Genomic DNA, 14,073 nt, shown 5'->3' on the forward strand with positions numbered 1-14,073 from the left:
TTGCATATTCCATCTGCACCTGGAAGTCTCCGTATGGGAATCACAGTTTCTTTTTGGTGCCTGGCCTCTCTTCCAAGTGGCATTTCCACATCGTTTTCTCCTCCATCTTGCTCTTCTGTGCACCTTCAGCCCTGGAGACATTTAGCCATAGCTGATTTAGGAACCTTCCCAACATAGGAACTGGAAAATGATTGGATTCAGTGTTCGTGTTCAGGAAATAAGACACCACAGTGACTCCATATTCCTACTGAATGATTCAGTGAAAGTTTTGGTAGCATGGGAGAACTGCCTTTTCTCTAAGAATAGGGTTGTACCAGACTTAGAGTTATTAATGCTTTTGTAACACCCTGGGGATAAATTGAGCATTTCTAGCTGAAAGAGTTTGGCTTGGCACCTAAGTAGTTTTGTTGCAAGGGAGAGTGTATGCCATCTTGCATCAGAAGACAGCTCTGGCCAAATCACTGAAAATGAGAAATGGGACACAGACAAGTATGACTTCCTAGAGACAGGCTGCATGGCTGTGGCCTCTTGCTCTCTTTGAACATCACCACCCTGTTCTAGAACACTCCTTTATTCTTCCCCAGAGTCCTCAGTCATTGCCTGCAGTCCAGGACCGATTTGAGGTCATTGCTGAGTTGCCTTGCTCATAGTTTGCAGCTGCCCAGTCCCTTGTCTTTTTATGGTGTCTTAATGTCTGGGTCATCCACCTCCCTCAGGACCCGCTTACGTGTGGTGTTCCTCGTGATGTAGGTGCTGCCGTGGAGAGTGAGGGTCAGAGGTGAGGCATTGCTGTCAGTCAGCACGGGGGTGTGAGGATGGTGGCCGTCCGCCTGCTGTATCTGGAGCCTTTAGGACGTCCTGTCCTCCCCATCCTCAGGTGTGCCACGGCTGAGAAGGTTGTCCCTGCCATCTCTGCCATCTGCCTCAGCCATCGATGGTTTCAAATACCTTATTAGGAGCCATCTCTCCTCCCTCTTCTTGTCAGTTTGGTGCTGTTAGCAGCCAGCCATGCATCTTTAATGTTCACATGCAGAAATGCGGAACCAAGTGCTATTGTTTTCAGAAAGCTTGGCATCTGGAGATTTTTGCTTATATTTCCTTTCTTTTTTCTTCCTTTGAGTCCTTGTGCTTTTGAACAAGTTGGTAATGTGTTAGGTCTTCACTTGCCCTTTTCAGGCATCAGGAATGAAGGATTCCTTGGAAGACACTTTCACATTGAGCTTTATTTTTTAAAGAGAAATCCAGCCATCAGAAGCACCCAGTCAACTGAGCACTTTCTGAGGTCATGTTATCATCTGTTAGTTTGCGCTACCCAGCCGGGCACCTTCAGGCCAGCGGCTTATTCATCCCTGAGGATTATGGATGTTGGGGACCCAGGTCAGGAGATGAATTATCTTGCCTGATTTGCATGTTGTAAGAGACAAGAACAGAATTTAAACCTAGGCCTGTCTCTCTGCAAACTCGATGCCCTGTGCCACTTCCTGCCGCCTGCTGGAGGGGTCTCATTTGCACTGAGAAGCAGGGCCACCTGGGCCTGTGTGGAAAGAGGCAGCTTTTGAGCCCTGGTCACCCAGATGTCCACTGAGACCAAGGATGGGACACATAATGTCATTTCTGCCCTGACTCTGAGAGCCCTTTTTTAAAACTGTTTGGGGAGCTACATTATCTCTCCAAGGACAATCTTCTGTTAAAACTAATTGCTAAATGTTTTAGAGAGGGCAGAGATTTGGGGGTGGGGAAGACCAGCTCCTCAGAGACCTATGGAGGGGGAGCAATGTGCCAAGAGGGGAGGGAAGGGAACTGGGGTGCAACCCCTCGGCTAACTCCGCATGACTTGCTGCTTCCCCGGGCAGCTCCTAGTATCTAGGTCGCCTCTGGCCTGGGCACGCACACCAAGTGTCCTGCATTGCCAGTGGCTCACAGCCACCATCACACCCACCCAAGCTCAGTAGGGTGCCTTTATGCATGCACCTAGAAAAGCGCTCAGGCTCAGCCCACTTTGTTAACCCATGCAGCTGCTCGTATAGAAGTTCGCCCCTTGAGGTTTGAATTAAAAGTGAAAGTGTTAGTCACTCAGTCGTACCTGACTCTTTGCGGCCCCATGGACTGTAGCCTGCCAGGCTCCTCTGTCCTTGGGATTCTCCAGGCAAGAATACTGAAGTGGGTTGCCATTTTCTTCTCCAGAGGATCTTCCCTACCCAGGGAATGAACCCAGGTCTCCTGCATTGCAGGCAGATTCTTTACTGTCTGAGCCATCAGCTGCTGCTGCTAAGTCACTTCAGTCGTGTTCGACTCTGTGCGACCCCATAGATGACACCCAACCAGGCTCCCCCGTCCCTGGGATTCTCCAGGCAAGAACACTGGAGTGGGTTGCCATTGCCTTCTCCAATGCATGAAAGTGAAAAGTGAAAGTGAAGTCACTCAGTCATGTCCGACTCTTAGCGACCCCAAGGACTGCAGCCTTCCAGGCTCCTCCATCCATGGGATTTTCCAGGCAAGAGTACTGGAGTGGGGTGCCAGAGACACCAGGGAAACCCCTTTATCACCATTTGTGTATATTGTACTTAGGTGTTTATTGTCTGTCTTCCCCATCAACTTCCTTGAGAGCAAGTATTTTTGTCCATAATTCATTCTCTAACCCTGGCATCTAGAAAGTTTTGGCAAATAGCAGGTCCTCAGTAAATATTAACGGCTGTCACATGGATTTGCCTGGGGTGTTTAGAGCCCAGTGTAAATGTGCCTAGATCTGGAGTATCCTCCTGTGACCAATGGTGTGAATCTTTATATCTCTGGGCTGGCATTTGTTTTGTATTATTTTAAAATTATTATTATTATTTTTTGGCCACCTTGTGCAGCATGTGGGATCTTAGTTCCCTGAATGGAACCTGCACCCCTCTCAGTGGAACTTGTTGTTGTTCAGTCGCTCAGTCATGTCTGACTCTTCCCAACCCCATGGACTGCAGCATATGAGGCTTCCCTATCCCTCACTGTCTCCTGGAGTTAGCCCAAGTTCATGTCCATTGAATTGGGGATGCCATCCAACTGTCTCTGCCCTCTTCTCTTTCTGCCTTCAATCTTTCCAAGCATCAGGGTCTTTTCCAAGGAGTCAACTGTCAGGTGGCCAAAATATTGGAGCTTCAGCTTTAGCATCATTCCTTCCAAAGAGTGTTCAGGGTTGATTTCCTTTAGGATTGACTGGTTTTATCTCCTTGCTTTCCAGGGGACTCTCAAAAGTCTTCTCCAGCACTAAAATTTGAAAGTATCATTTCTTCAGTGCTCAGCTTTTTTCACGGTTCAGCTGTCACATTCGTACGTGACTACTGGAAAGACCAGAAGTACAGAGTCTTAACCACCAGACCTCCAGGGAAGCCCCTGTTTTGTATTGTTGATTGGGCTTCCCTGGTGGCTCAGATGGTAAAGAATCTGCCTGCAATGCAGGAGACCTAGGTTCGATCCCTGGATGGGGAAAATCCCCTGGAGGAGGGCATAGCAACCCATGCCACTGTTCTTGCCTGGAGAATCCCCATGGACAGAGGAACCTGGTGGGCTATAGTCCACGGGGTCACAAAGAGTCAGACATGACTGAGTGACTAAGAACAGAACAGGGTGACAGTTCTCAACTGGATTGCTGTGACACAAGGATGTATCTCAAATAATTTATTCAATGATAATAGTGAAAGTACCAAGTAAAGGTGGTGAACTATCAGAAAGTTAAAATATATTCTAGGTGTTGTGAAGTAACGTCAGTCTTGCTCACTGGTATCACAGTGTTTCCTTGAGCAGGACGAGAGGGAGACACGCTGCCTGTGGCCCTGGGGATGGGGTTTGCCCTGTGGCTTTCCTGCTGTCTCCTGCCACCGCTGTGTGTATGCGCTGACACCCCAGAAATGAACCTTAGCTGTGGGGAGTGCGGGATAGAGGGATGTCTGACCGGGAGGCAAGGAGGGCAGCCTCTCTGCTTATTATTTAAATCATCCCTTCGCTTTATCACAGGGTGAAGCCCAGTCAGGCTGTTCTAATCTTTTTAAAGGAGGAGTTTGACGGATTTTGCTGTTTGGCTCGGAGCAAGCTTCAGCCTTTGAAGGTTATTTAACTTTCAAAACAAGAATTGGGTGATTGGGACTGACATATATACACTATCAATACTATGTATAAAAGAGATGACTAATGAGAACCTGCTGTATAGAACAGGGAACTGGATTTGGTGCTCAGTGGTGACCTAATGGGAAGGCAATCCAAGAAAAAGGGGATGTAAACAAACAAACTCAAAAAAGCAAAAACCAAGCGTGTATTAGATATGTGCTAGCGACATGGGATTGTCAGTGTTGAATCTGGAATGGTGTGTGCTCGTTTAACTCTTTGAGTTCTATTACAGGACTCTCCTACCCCAGCTCCTCTAAAGTGCCTGGTGGATGTGGGCCCATCAGGGACTGGATCTGGTGCCCCTATTAAAAAGAGGCTCATCTCCTCTCCTTTCACTCAGCTTTCCAGCTCTTTACGCCTCCCCACTCAGTCTTGGTCCCTTCCCAGTTCTTCATGCCCCCCTCCTCAGTCCTGATCCTCGTACGCCCTCTGGCCTCCACGGTCCACAGCAACAGATGACTCTCTTAGTTTATTTGTTTCACTGGAGCATTTCTTCCTGAAACAGGAGGTAAACATATTAAGATATAAAACCTGATGTGTCATAAAATGTCTGTGATTTTTCCCTATCTCTTAGTTGACAGTCCGGGGGGATGTAGGCATCGTTTTCCCTTAGGATCTTGGCACGTTTGCTCTCTTGGCTTCCAGCTCACAGCACTGTTGTTGGGAAGCCTGATGACATTGATTTTCTGTCCTTGTGTGTGTGACCTGTTTTCCTTCTGAAAGCTTCCCAGATCTCCGCTTCATCTCCAGTGTTCTGATATTTCACAGTGATGTGCCTTAGGGTAGGCTGGGCTCCTTTTTAAGTAAAAATTTCTTACAAATTTGAGGGCTTTAAAGGTTTACTATGATGTGATTTAAAGGTTTAATATGATAATATTTAGATATAAGCCGCTTAAAACCAAGCATAAACTTTTTATGCTTGCGGTTCTTCTGACTACAAAATCAAAATTGCAAATTAACCATAAAGTACCCAACCAACTCAAACGTACAATGTGAATTGACTGAGATGGCTGATGTCATTCCTTCTCTAAGGGGAATTAGGCACAGTTGGCTTCCCTGGTGGTTCAAATGATAAAGAATCTGCCTGCAACGCAGGAGACATGGGTTTGATACCTGGGTCAGGAAGATTCCCTGGAGAAGGGAATGGCTACCCACTCCAGTCTTTTTGCCTGGAGAATTCCATGGACAGAGGAGCCTGGTGGGCTACAGTCCATGGGGTCACAAAGAGTCTGACACAGCTGAGCCACTAACACAACAGCAAGGCAGGGTTGTGGGCAGCACAGTCTTTTGAGCAGTGGCTTGGGGCTTCACTTGGTGTGAATGAGTCAGTGTTAAATCTATCTGTTGGCTTTTTCTCCTTAGGCCATTAACATAGTTCTACTTGATGATAAACACAGAGCTGGATCTAGTTATGGGATGGTCATCCAGATAATTCTTAGAAGAAATGTGCTTGCTTACAGAAATGGTTTTGGGCTGTCATTAATGAAAACATGAAATGCAAATATTTTCAGAGAAAATAAATAACACTCACATAGTCCCTGGGAGTGGGGACCTTCTTTGGTTTTTCCTCCTCCAGTTCCCCCTTAAGCCTGTGGAGGGGAGCTGTGGGGAGTGCGGGTATCAGAATAGGCGAGTGCCCACCAGGCCCCGCTGCCCTGTCTCCCTCGCTGGCACCATGCTCACAACACTCTGACCTCACAGCCCTTCACGTCCTTATTTTCGGGCGGAGACTGTGGAGAACAATGAGCCACTGTCACTTTCGGGAAGCCCTTCGGCTGTGTGGTGGAGCTTAAAAACCTTTCTCCGTTTTCAAAGTGCTTGAGGGTTTTCAAGCTGCTTTAGCATCTTCCTTCCTGCCGCCTTCCCTGTTGTGGAGGGAGGCGAGCATTTGTACTTTTTAACGGCTGACCCCACACTTGTCGGGGTTCATGGTGTAAAATCTCTGGTTAGCAGTGTATGAGTGTGTGTGTTTTCCCCACAGGCCGTCTGTGTTTCAGGAACACAATATGAGGTTGCATCACTGTGTCCTGGTGCGTGAGCCGGGGGTGGTCACAGGCCCTGCAGAGTCCTGCCTGCACGGGGATGTGGCAGCGTGGGGGTCCCCCTTTTGCTTAGGGGTGGGGCTGCTGGAGATAGCTGCCCTCTGAACTGCGTTTTGGTTTGTGAGGTATCTTCAGGGTCCGAGGCATGTCCTGTCTTTGTGTGTTTCTTCAAAACTGCACAGGCTTGGGACTTCCCTTGTGGTCCAGTGGCTGAGATCCTGAGCTACCAATGCAGGGAACTCAAGTTCAATCCCTGATTAGGGAACTAGATCCCACATGCTGCAACTAAAGATCCTGCATGCCGCAACAAAGACCCGGCCCAGCAGCAAATGATAAAATAAATTTTTTAAAAAAGAAAGAAATTGTAAGCAAAACAAACAAAAAACCTCTCAGGCTGGAAACCTGCATCTTCTCTTTCCCTCTTCCAACTTCCAGTTCATCTCCAAATTCCATCTCTTTCTCCTTCCTATTTATCACTGTTGAAATCTTTCCGTTCTTGCCTCAACTGGCATCCAGGCCCTGTTAGCTCCCATAGATGAGTGCAGCAGCCTCTCAGCAGCAACCCTACCCCATACCCTGGGCCCCTGGACCCCTGGGCCCCTGGGCTGGGACTGCGCAGCTGGGCCAGTTCTCCCAACATTATTCCTCACCCTTGCTCTGGAGCCCTCCGTTGCTACAGTCTCCAAGGAATGGCTGGCAACATGAAGGGGATGGATTTTGTTTGTCTTTCACAATATTTTAAGGACTTGTAAGCCAACTGGAAAAAAAAAATCAGGATATTTTAACATTAAAAAATACATCTTTTCAACTTTTCTGAAAACTTGGAAAATCTGGTAGCACTGAGCATTTGTTCCTAAAAGGTTGCAGTGGTCGGGAATGGAGGGTTTTAGTTTTTTGTTTTTGTTTTCTTTTCTTTTGCTGCTCTTCCATGGGGCATGTTTTCTCTTGCCTGTTGCACTCATACTCCATACTCCCACCCGCCTCAGCTCTCATTTCTGGCTTTCATAGGCAATAGTATTAATATTTGCAGCCCAGAGCAGTCTGACTCCCTTTCTGTACCCAATATTTAGAACAATTCTGGTATTTTGCCTCCTGTATACCATCCTGTCTCTTTTGGGTGCTCTCTGTCCCCTTCTCAGTTCAGTTCAGTTCAGTTCAGTGGCTCAGTTGTGTCCAACTCTTTGCAACCCCATGAATTGCAGCACGCCAGGCCTCCCTGTCCATCACTAACTCCCAGAGTCCACTCAGACTCACGTCCATCGAGTCAGTGATGCCATCCAGCCTCTGTCGTCCCCTTCTCCTCCTACCCCCAAATCCCTCCCAGCATCAGGGTCTTTTCTAATAAGTCAACTCTTTGCATGAGGTGGCCAAAGTATTGGAGTGTCACCTTCAGCATCAGTCCTTCAAATGAATACCCAGGACTGATCTCCTTTAGGATGGGCTGGTTGGATCTCCTTGCAGTCCAAGGGACTCTGAAGAGTCTTCTCCAACACCACAGTTCAAAAGCATCAATTATTCAGTGCTCAGCTTTCTTCACAGTCCAACTCTCACATCCATAGATGACTACTGGAAAAACCATAGCCTTGACTAGATGGACCTTTGTTGGCAAAGTCATGTCTCTGCTTTTCAATATACTATCTAGGTTGGTCGTAACTTTCCTTCCAAGGAGTAAGCATCTTTTAATTTCATGGCTGCAATCACCACCTGCAGTGATTTTGGAGCCCAAAAAGATAAAGTCTGACACTGTTTCCGCTGTTGCCCCATCCATTTCCCATGAAGTGATGGGACCAAATGCCGTGATCTTCGTTTTCTGAATGTTGAGCTTTAAGCCAACTTTTTCACTCTCCTCTAAGCCTGTCCAAATTCTGCCATTCTACAAGGCCAGCTTCTCCTCTGTGAAACCCTCCCTCCCTGCTCCAGGTGGAAGTGTTCCCCTTCCTTCATCATAAAGCACTTTGGTTTGTCTGTCTTTTGGTGCCTCTGGATATCATTTTGTTTTTGTGTGTCGGCTGCCTCTCCAGAGCATGGCCTCACAGGGTTGACACACAGAGCCTCACGCATGGTGAACGCTCAATGGATACTTTCTTAACCAGAAGGATGCACACACGTGATCAAGGGCCTCGTTCTGTGGGTACCAACAGGAAGACCTCTGACTCAGTGGGGATGATGTTAGCTAGTGACTTACCCAGCCACTTTGAAGAGGTTGTTTCATATCTTGTCACCTGAGCCCCTGTTGGCATATCTATTTTTAGTGCAGGGAAGTCCCTGAACACAACTAAATTCTAGCAAACCAGAGTATGTCATGGGTGGAGTTTCTTCCTTGTAAGTGACCTGATCTGTCCCCAAGGTTATTCACTGATACTGCTTTACACAGAAGATAGAGCTCAAGAGAACATCAATTGAATTTGGACTATGTCCACACTCCTTATTGAAATGATTAAACCCCAAATATATGCAGGATTCTATGCTTGATGCTAGATCTGCTTTGTCTTCCCGCCTGTACCTCCGTGGCCCTGTCTCTCTGTCCTCCCCAGGGCTTTGGTTTCAGGATCACCAACCTTCAGAATCCACCCTGCTCTGTGTTCCATGCTCTGCTCTTGTCCATACACTCAACCTGACCTCCTCCTGGCTTCTGAGAGAAGCAGGTGGGGGTCCTGAGAAGCTCATCGGTTGGTAGAAAATGCTGATACCTAGTGATTCGGTACAATTACTCAACGAGTAAATACTTGGTTTGCATCAACCTTCCCACTTAGAAAGCCAAACCCAGGATTTCTCAGCTATATGCCCTTGGGGCATGGCGGTGACCTTGGGATGCTGGCTGTTTTCTTTATTCCTGTCAAGCTCCTTTAAGAGGGGAAGGGGCTTTGCTTTGTCTGGGCCAGAGAGTGAGTGGACCCTAGGGCCATGGTGTCCAGTGAAATGAAAGACCCCATGTCACTTGCCACATGTGGTAGCTGAGCCCTAAAATGTGGCTAAGGTGACTGGGGAACCAGATTTTGAATTCTATTTCATCTTAGTGAATTTAAACATAAATACCACATGTGGTGGCCACGTTGGATGGCCCAGACCTCAAGGGTGGGGGAAATGGGTCATACGAGGTCAGAACTTTTGGGGAGCCTGGTACAGTCGTGGTGAGAGGACACCTAATTACAGACGCTGCCGTGTAGGCGAGACTCTGCCGCTGTGCAAGTAAAAGCTTGTTTGACCAAATTTGGCCTCAAAGCTGAACGATGTTTGCGGGGAAACCTGTGCTGTGCTGTGCTGACGAGGGCATTGTTCATTTATTCTTTTATTTCCTTTCAGAAGAGCAGGCACGGAGCTCCCCTCAGCTGTAATTACTTGAACGAGTTTCTATATCCTGTTTCCTCTACTTGATTTCATTAAACCGTGACATAAATGCACACTTTGCACCCAAAGCGTGTCTAATCACTGAACCCAAATGACTGCTTTGAGAGAGGAGTCAGGGAACTTCCGGCGAGGCTGTATAGACTGTTACACTGAAACTTGTGAGGTTCTCGCTTTTACTTGGTTTGTCTTGAACAGCATCAGCTGAAACGGGCTCTGGGTGTTTTGCCCTTACATGGTGGTTATTAAAGTCGTGCTGAGCTGTGGGCTTAGGTGAATTAATCTTGCACCACATTTGCTAGAATATCCGCACCGTGTGTGCCGTGGCGTCAGTCTTCCCTGGCTCCAGGGAGGGTCCATGTGTTCAGGCGTCATTTATCCCACACTGCGTCTTCCCAGCTGCAATCTGTGGTCATGGGCTGCCAGTTGTCCCGTCATCTAGTGAGTTTCTTTGTTGGTGTGTTAGTTCCCACCAGTCCTTTCACTGTGGAAAGTCTGGCAGCCCCTTGAGAGCCACACTGCTCTTTGTGGCTCCCCAAATGGCTCCCCTCTCCACCCACAGTCTTTCTTTCAACCACAATTTCAAGTATACACAATATAAGAAGTCAGCACAGGCAGCACTGGAGCAAGAAAATACCAGTGTGAAGGGTAAATGCTGAACAGGGAGACTGGCACCCACACGGGGAAGCGTCAGTGTGGTCTTCCCCAGCATCCTGACTGAGTGGAGTGCAGCCCTGGGGTCCTCCGGCATCCTCCCCCAGTAGAGGCCACATCTGTCCCCATCTCTCTGCTCTGTCCTTTGTTCAGTTGCTCAGTCGTGTCCAAATCTTTGCAACCCCATGAACTGTAGCATGCCTGGCTTCCCTGTCCTTCACCATCTTCCAGAGTTTACTCAAACTCATGTCCATTGAATCAGTGATAACCATCTCATCCTCTGTTGCTCCCTTCTCTTCTTGCCTTCAATCTTTCCAAGCATCAGGGTCTTTTCTAAGGAGTCTGTTCTCTTCACATCAGGTGGCCAAAGTATTGGAGTTTCAGCTTCAGCATCAGTCCTTCTGATGAATATTCAGGACTGATTTCCTTTAGGATGAACTGGTTTGATCTCTGTTCAGTCCAAGGGACTCTCAAGAGTCTTCTTCAGCACCACATATCCAAAGCCCTCACTTCAGTTCAGTTCAGTTCAGTGGCTCAGTCGTGTCCGACTCTTTGTGACCCCATGAATCGTAGCACTCCAGGCCTCCCTGTACATCACCAACTCCCGGAGTTCACCCAAACTCATGTCCATCGAGTTGGTGATGCCATCCAGCCATCTCATCCTCTGTCATCCCCTTCTCCTCCTGCCTCCAATCCCTCCCAGCATCAGAGACTTCTAATGAGTCAGCTGTTCGCGTGAGGTGGCCAAAGTACGGGAGTTTCAGCTTTAGCATCAGTCCTTCCAAAGAACAGCCAGGGCTGATCTCCTTTTGAATGGACTGGTTGGATCTCCTTGCAGTCCAAGGGACTCTCAAGAGTCTTCTCCAACACCACAGTTCAAAAGCATCAGTTCTTCAGTGCTCAACTTTCTTCACAGTCCAACTTTCACATCCATAGATAACTACTGGAAAAACCATAGCCTTGACTAGATGGACCTTTGTTGGCAAAGTCATGTCTCTGCTTTTCAATATACTATCTAGGTTGGTCGTAACTTTCCTTCCAAGGAGTAAGCATCTTTTAATTTCATGGCTGCAATCACCATCTGCAGTGATTTTGGAGCCCAAAAAAATAAAGTCTGACACTGTTTCCACTGTTTTCCCAGATATTTCCCATGAAGTGATGGGACCAGATGCCATGATCTTCATTTTCTGAATGTTGAGCTTTAAGCCAACTTTTTCACTCTCCTCTTTCACTTTCATCAAGAGGCTTTTTAGCTCCTCTTCACTTTCTGCCATAAGGGTGGTGTCATCTGCATATCTGAGGTGATTGATATTTCTCCCGGCAATCTTGATTCCAGCTTGTGTTTCTTCCAGTCCAGTATTTCTCATGATGTACCCTGCATAGAAGTTAAATAAGCAAGGTGACAATATACAGCCTTGACATACTCCTTTTCCTATTTGGAACCAGTCTGTTGTTCCATGTCCAGTTCTAACTGTTGCTTCCAGAGCCCTGGGGAGGGCTTAAAAATGGTTATCTCATTTGAAAGAATGGCTCTGTACCAGCCTGAGAGACAGACTGGCTGGATAAAAGTGTGGGCTGGATGGCTTCCAGGAAAGGAGGGAAAAGGCTCAGCAGCCCAGCCAGCTCTAAGTGGAGCACAGTGATGCTGTGTTCATTGCCTCATGTAGACTGAGTCTTAGGGCCTGTAAGGTACTGTCAAATATTCCTATAGGCAGATACATACCTCCAACCCTGTACTGCTTTTCTGATGTCCTGGAAGACCAGGTGATTATGTTTTACTTTTATTCCTGTCCCTACCCTCCAGCAAGAATCATTCTTCCCCAATTCTGAGGTCATTTGACTTCTCTAAGGAGACTTGCTTTTTCCTTCCCATTTTTTGTTAGTATTATTAACAATTTTAAAAAGAGATTTTAACTTTAATAAGACTAACGTCTTAGACTTGCCCCTCTACTTTGGGTTCAGTTTTCCTTCTGCTTTATCTGAACTTTCCAATATCGACTTCATATCTTATAATAGTTAAACACACACACACACACACACACACAATAGTCACCTATTTACAAGGATTTACAAGGATTTCCGTGGTGGCTCAGACGGTAAAGCATCTGCCTACAATGTGGGAGTCCTGGGTTCGATCCCTGGGTTGGGAAGATCCCCTGGAGAAGGAAATGGCAACCCACTCCAGTACTCTTGCTTGGAGAATCCCATAGATGGAGGAGGCTGGTGGGCTATAGTCCATGGGGTTGCAAAGAGTTGGAGGTGACTGAGCGACTTCACTTTCACTTTCACTATTTACAAGGGTTTGAAGAGCTCTGTGTCAGGAACTGGGATACAGACAGCAATAAACATTTACTTATTATTTCACAGTAGTATATCATCTACCTCAGTTTCCTCAAAACACTTGGGTCCTCACTTTTGTGTAGGAGCAGGAAAAAGAATGGTTGAGCACCATTACCTAGTGAAAAACGTGCTTTGCTAGAAAGAAAATTCTCAGAAAGTCAGCCTTGCCTCTGAGGACCAGACCATGCAGCTGGCACCGAGCAGCGAAGCCCAGGCGGAAGCGCAGGTGTCCACGCACAAGTTTCTCTCTGACTTCTGTAAATACTCCTCGCCATCCCTGAGGCTGGGATGAGTTGGCATGCAGGTGACTCCTCATGGGAAGGGGAAATGCGAAATTAAAGCACTCTTCTAAATGCGATCTTTCTCTCTGCTTTCTCAGACGGAGATGTAGGGAATATCAGGTAACAGAGAGGAGAGGGAGCCGGGGTTGACCGGGCGCTGGAGGTCAGTTTCCAGATCAGGCGCTGGAGGTCAGATTCCAGATCAGGCGGTCTATCGCTGCACTGCCGCTGCACTTCCCCGCCGCCCTCTGTTATGGACGGGATGTCTTTGGCTGCAGCAATATTAAACTCGATTCACAATAATAGGGCTCTACTGGAATGTAGGTGGGCTTCAGAGGCGACATTTTCTAGAACCCTCTTTTCTTACTTCTCCCCAGTCTGCCCACCATGAGTCAGACTCTCCCTTCATGATTGCACAATGGTTGCAGCAGTTTCTAGGTAACGGGCTGCCTCAGCCCGCTCTCCAGCCAGGATGCTGCTGTTGAAAGAGCATCGAGTCTGTAACTGGGGCTGGGGTGACACTGACCCAAGAGCCCTGGCTCAGAAACCCCTGGTGGACTCAGGTTTTTCCAGACCCAGAGCTAGGAAGGGAGATGCAGATCCATGTCCCCCCGTGCCCCCAACCCTTGAAAACAGACAAAGTAGTCACTAAGGGAAGTGTAGACGTTGGGTGGGAAGCTGCAAGTCACACTACTCTTCCTATAATTGATCAACCCCCCCATTAAAAACTCAGAAAGGCAATTTCCTCTCAGAAAGTGGGAAATCCTCATTGTTGAGGTAGCATTAGTGTCTGCTTTGTGACGCTAATGTCTCCTTTGCTCCCACTCCTCCCTCTGTTCCTTTTCCCTCCTTCCCCTTCCCACCTCTTCTCCATTTTTCTTCTCTTTCCTCCTTTCTGTCTCCTACTTCCCCTTCCTTCTTCTTTCCCTCTTCCTCCGAGTTTCTTCCCTGTGCCCCCACCCCCGTTAATTGTCAGCACATCTATATGACTCAATGACATTTGTTCGATACAGTGCAGTATCTTACTAAGACATTGGTTCGATACAATGCAGTATCTTACTAAATAGAATGTTTCCATATTTGTCCCCCAGGAAGAAGAAATGCCCGATGTGGAAATTGACATTGATGATCTTCTTGATGCAGACAGTGAAGAAGAGAGGGCTTTAAAATTACGAGTAAGTAGTATTCAAAATCTCAATCCTTTGATGAATGCTTGAATCCACTTGGGTCTCCAGAGCATGGCTCTCACTGATCCTGCCCTCGGGTGG

At 47.4% G+C, this 14,073-nt stretch overlaps 1 protein-coding gene across 1 annotated transcript in view; it reads left to right on the forward strand.

Moving 5' to 3' along the window:
* Window positions 1-14,073, forward strand: part of PPP1R14C (protein phosphatase 1 regulatory inhibitor subunit 14C) — a 92,078-nt gene that overhangs the window by 57,992 nt on the left and 20,013 nt on the right. The window contains exon 2 of the mRNA XM_069599308.1: window positions 13,897-13,980. Within this exon, the coding sequence (XP_069455409.1) occupies window positions 13,897-13,980 (84 nt within the window). The remainder of the gene's footprint in view (window positions 1-13,896; window positions 13,981-14,073) is intronic.

Source organism: Ovis canadensis, chromosome 8, assembly GCF_042477335.2.
Source record: "Ovis canadensis isolate MfBH-ARS-UI-01 breed Bighorn chromosome 8, ARS-UI_OviCan_v2, whole genome shotgun sequence".
In the NCBI taxonomy this organism is placed as follows: domain Eukaryota; kingdom Metazoa; phylum Chordata; class Mammalia; order Artiodactyla; family Bovidae; genus Ovis; species Ovis canadensis.